The sequence below is a fragment of the Phytophthora infestans genome, genomic scaffold (assembly GCF_000142945.1).
Source record: "Phytophthora infestans T30-4 supercont1.386 genomic scaffold, whole genome shotgun sequence".
Classification (NCBI taxonomy): domain Eukaryota; phylum Oomycota; class Peronosporomycetes; order Peronosporales; family Peronosporaceae; genus Phytophthora; species Phytophthora infestans.
The window spans coordinates 78,965-82,906 of record NW_003303373.1 but is presented as its reverse complement, the minus strand read 5'-3'; the positions used below and the strand labels follow the sequence as shown (position 1 = coordinate 82,906).

Below are 3,942 nucleotides of genomic sequence, written 5' to 3'. Positions count from 1 at the left end.
AGGACCCAAGCTAAGCTTACCTATAAATACAGCAGTCTTCAATCTACTCTTCTAAGTAGCAAAGCGTTCCCTCTGTGGCCGGGAACACGTGAACTAACGTTCACTCGGGTAGTAAATACCCTCAAGCACTTTCTCTGTGCAAGGTGCTGTGGGACCCCGTCACACTTGGTAGCAGTCGTAGTTAATTCTACACCTTCGCGGGTAGATTGAACTACTTGACTCCTCTGTGCGCTCAACGTTTGAGTCGCGATGGACCGAAGTGAGTTTTCTCGCTTGGGCGACTCACAGTACGTGTCTGTTCGGAAGATGGGAGGCATCTTTGGACAATATGTCCTCCGCAGCTTGGCGGTGGTGACGCCTGCCGAGCAACATGAACGTGGCTGCGTTTGAGACCTACGAGCTTGGTCTCATCGCTCACGTCCGCGGGAGTTTACCGTGTACCAGGTGCCCACAAGAGTGACGGGTCACTCTTTATGTAGCCTGAGGTACACTGGTTTGTGCCTCATTACATAACTACTGTTCACTGAGAGTTTGTATACTCTCGGAAGCCGACTTCTTCAAGCGCAAGGTGCTGTGTGACCCCGTCACACTCCCAGTCTGCGGTACGACGCCTGGAACGACTCCCTCATTCCCGGGTACTGAACATAGTACTACCGGTATTTCTGTTTTTTTTGCTGGTACTACCCGCACTTCGGCTCTCAAAACAACCACTTTATTCTTTGAAGTGGCTGTTTCGAGAGCTCGGTACTCACTTTTAAGCACAATGTCTAACGTAATAATGTACCAACAACAATACCGTACAGGATGCTGAAGGCTCGGTTTTCTGTAGGGATACAATAGACGAGTGTTTTATATATTGAAGCATTTCGTGCTCGATTTAAGAAATTGTACACGCATACAAATCAGGTAAAGCAGCCTTTATTACATGATTATCACAAAAACACACATATTTTGTGTCGAGCCCAATTAATAAATAAATCTGTCGTACTACTTGTTTTTGTAATAAATTCACTACTGTACCGGTACATGTTTTGGTTTTATAACAAAACAATTTGCTTACTTGTATGACAGATTATTTGGTCGTAGGTTGGTTTGAAAACTAGTGCATGATTAATGAAATTTCACACCGTTGGTAATAACTGGGATTCTACCTAGAGCCGACGGCGTAACATGTCAAGTCAAGTGTGTCCCTATATTTGTAAAGCTAAGCTTTTCCTTTTCTCGTTTGATCCTTTTGTATATATGTATAGCCGGATAATTAGTTGGAACAAATGATAGGCGGACGAAATAGCACAACCATTTACATAAGGCAAAATCGTAAGTGCTGACATCGTGTAGCTCCCTGATCCTCCGAGTTATTGCTGCAAGACCGACAAATTGTAAGCTGGGAATCAAGATTTGACTCAACCAGAATCGTAAACAGCGATGTCGGCTGTCAACAACCGCAATTATTAGACTCTACGAGCGTCTTGTCTCGATGTACTATAAGGTCATTTAAAACCTGCATATTTTAGTGTTATGATTTAATACTGTAATAAATGTTAAAATAGTACTGTAGTGTGGTACATGGTGTTTCAATAGCCATTCATGCTGATAAATTTCTCCTGCCAAACTACCAATAGCTACATTCGGTCTTTGCTCTTGGGACTCGCTCCGTGCAAGAAGTAGCATTCCGTAATCCCATTCGCTAGCATTTACGTTTTTTTTTTAAAATGGTTTAAAAAGCGGAGCTGGCACAAATTTGGTAGCCTATAATTTTTAGGCGCCTCACTGAGTCACTCAGACCTTCGTATTATTAGTGCTCGGCGCCTCTTAGGCGAGTCAGTCCATAGTGTTCGGCGGTTTGTGTCGTGATCGTGTACAAGGCAGTGCTACATTGAACAACGCTTCACCCACTTCTTTTCTAATGCAACTTAGTCGCCATTACTTCAAGTGACATTCCGAGTCAACTGCTTCAGTAAGACCAAAACCTCTTTTGTGAGCCAGCGTAAGATGCATGACATATTTTTTTAACAAAATGAGAACGAAAATATCTTGATTCTAGTATGGTGTGGCAGATACTGGAAAAATCGTACTTAAGTATCCTATGGGGGAATTGTGGCATACCATAGCGGCGACAAAAGTAGCAGATAGCTATACATGCACCTCAATTGCTCAATTATGTAGACTTCTTCTATCTTTAGCACGTGCAGCACCATCTACGAAAAAGGTTGATCCTATTCGCTTAGGAGTATAGGCGAAGCTGCCATATAAAACTGTTACAAAGATTGGTTCCATTCGGTGCCCCAATTATTGTCGCTTTTATTTTGTCGGGTAAAATATCAATAAAAATCATTTATAACCTTTTTTTGGGGACAGCGCGCTGAAAAATTAGCCGGTCTGATTGGATGGAATTACCTGAATAATATCAATTTGTTGACAGGCAGTCTGAGTGTGCGAAGGTTATAGCCACAACTTTCGCAGTGAGCACAAAACTGTGTCAAAGATTGAGATCTATTGTACATTTCAGGTTGTAAGGGGTAGCTCGGTCAGTAGGGGGCTCTATGACTTTGCCTACCTGCATAAATGATTTTTGCACTATGGCTAAAATAAAGTAAACTGATCTGTTTGTCGTTATCAGGTGAAGCTCGTCTCTAAACCAATACATGTATTGTCGACAGCTGTTTAATAACTTTTGTCACCAAGAGCAAAGTCATGGAGTTCGTGTCAGAATTCAACAGCGGTAATTTACAATTCAGTATAATGGGATTAAAAGAAAGAAGACACTACATGTTTAATAGTATCAATCGTGACCCTTGCTCGCTTTGCAGACGATCAAGTACTGGATTATGGTAATTGCGGGAATAACTGGTCTTTGACCGCCAACCTTGAAGACTGCAGTCTGTGGCAGTGACGGTCCTTGATGGCAAAGCTCAGCCCTGATGCTGCACAAGATAAAGATGATAGCCTCGGAGTACAACTCGACAGCTTTCTGAACCTGCTTCATTCGTGCTGCTCGTATTCCTCGTTCACGAACACCGTGTGGCAGATGCAGCGTGCGTCCTCACTCCTATTTGCTCTTTAAACCTTCCAGCATTTGAGTTCATTTGCCAACTCTCCGTGTCTTCGTCAACTAGTGCTTCAAAATGCTGCCTTGTCGTCTTCTTGCCTCACTCGCGGCAGCTTCCTTGGTTGCAATGACCTCCGCGGCCACGGACTTCGGCTACACCACAAACGCCGATAAATACGTTATCAGCACGGGAGCGGGTTTGACCATTTCCATGAGGCAGTCGACGTGCGATATCGTGTCCATTAACTACAACGACAAGGAGCTGCAGTACAAGTCCATGGGTACGCACGTGAACTCGGGTTTGGGCTCGGGGACAACATCGACTATCGAAGCTTTGAATGACGACAAGAAGACGATCCACGTCAACTGCAAGAAGACTGGACTGGAGCAATCCTACTTCTTCCGTCCCAGCGAGAACGTAGTGTACATGGGTACATACCACTCGAAAGACCTGGTGCTGCCGGAACTGCGCTTCCTTGCTCGCTTGGACAAGGCCGTGATGAACCAGGGTATCCTCGAAGCTACTGTCGAGTCTGGTATGACTGCAATTGAGGCCACCGATGTCATGCAAAACGGTGAAGGGATCACCCGTTCGAAATACTACTCGGCTGTACCATTCATTGACGATGCTGTCCACGGTGTCAACAGCACCGCTGCTGGCGTCTACCTGGTGATTTCCGAGCACGGATACGAGACGTCGAGTGGCGGTCCGTTCTTCCGCGACATCAACAACAAACTCGACGTGTCTAACGAGCTCACGTTCTACATGAATTCGGACCACACGCGTATCGAAGAGTACCGCTACGGGTTCCACGGTCCGTACGCGCTTGCGCTCACAAGCGGTGCTGCTCCGTCACCTTCGTCACTTGACTTCTCCTTCTTTCAAGACCAGA

The 3,942-nt window shown here is 45.2% G+C and overlaps 1 protein-coding gene across 1 annotated transcript; it reads left to right on the top strand.

Annotated features, from left to right (window-relative positions):
* Positions 1-3,125: 3,125 nt before the first annotated feature.
* Positions 3,126-3,819, top strand: PITG_21289 (polysaccharide lyase, putative; the record flags this gene model as incomplete). The annotated part of the gene is made up of 2 exons (XM_002894851.1): positions 3,126-3,745; positions 3,804-3,819. 2 exons carry the CDS (start codon positions 3,126-3,128, stop codon positions 3,817-3,819), a joined length of 636 nt encoding a protein of 211 aa, XP_002894897.1.
* Between the last annotated feature and the right edge of the window lie 123 nt (positions 3,820-3,942).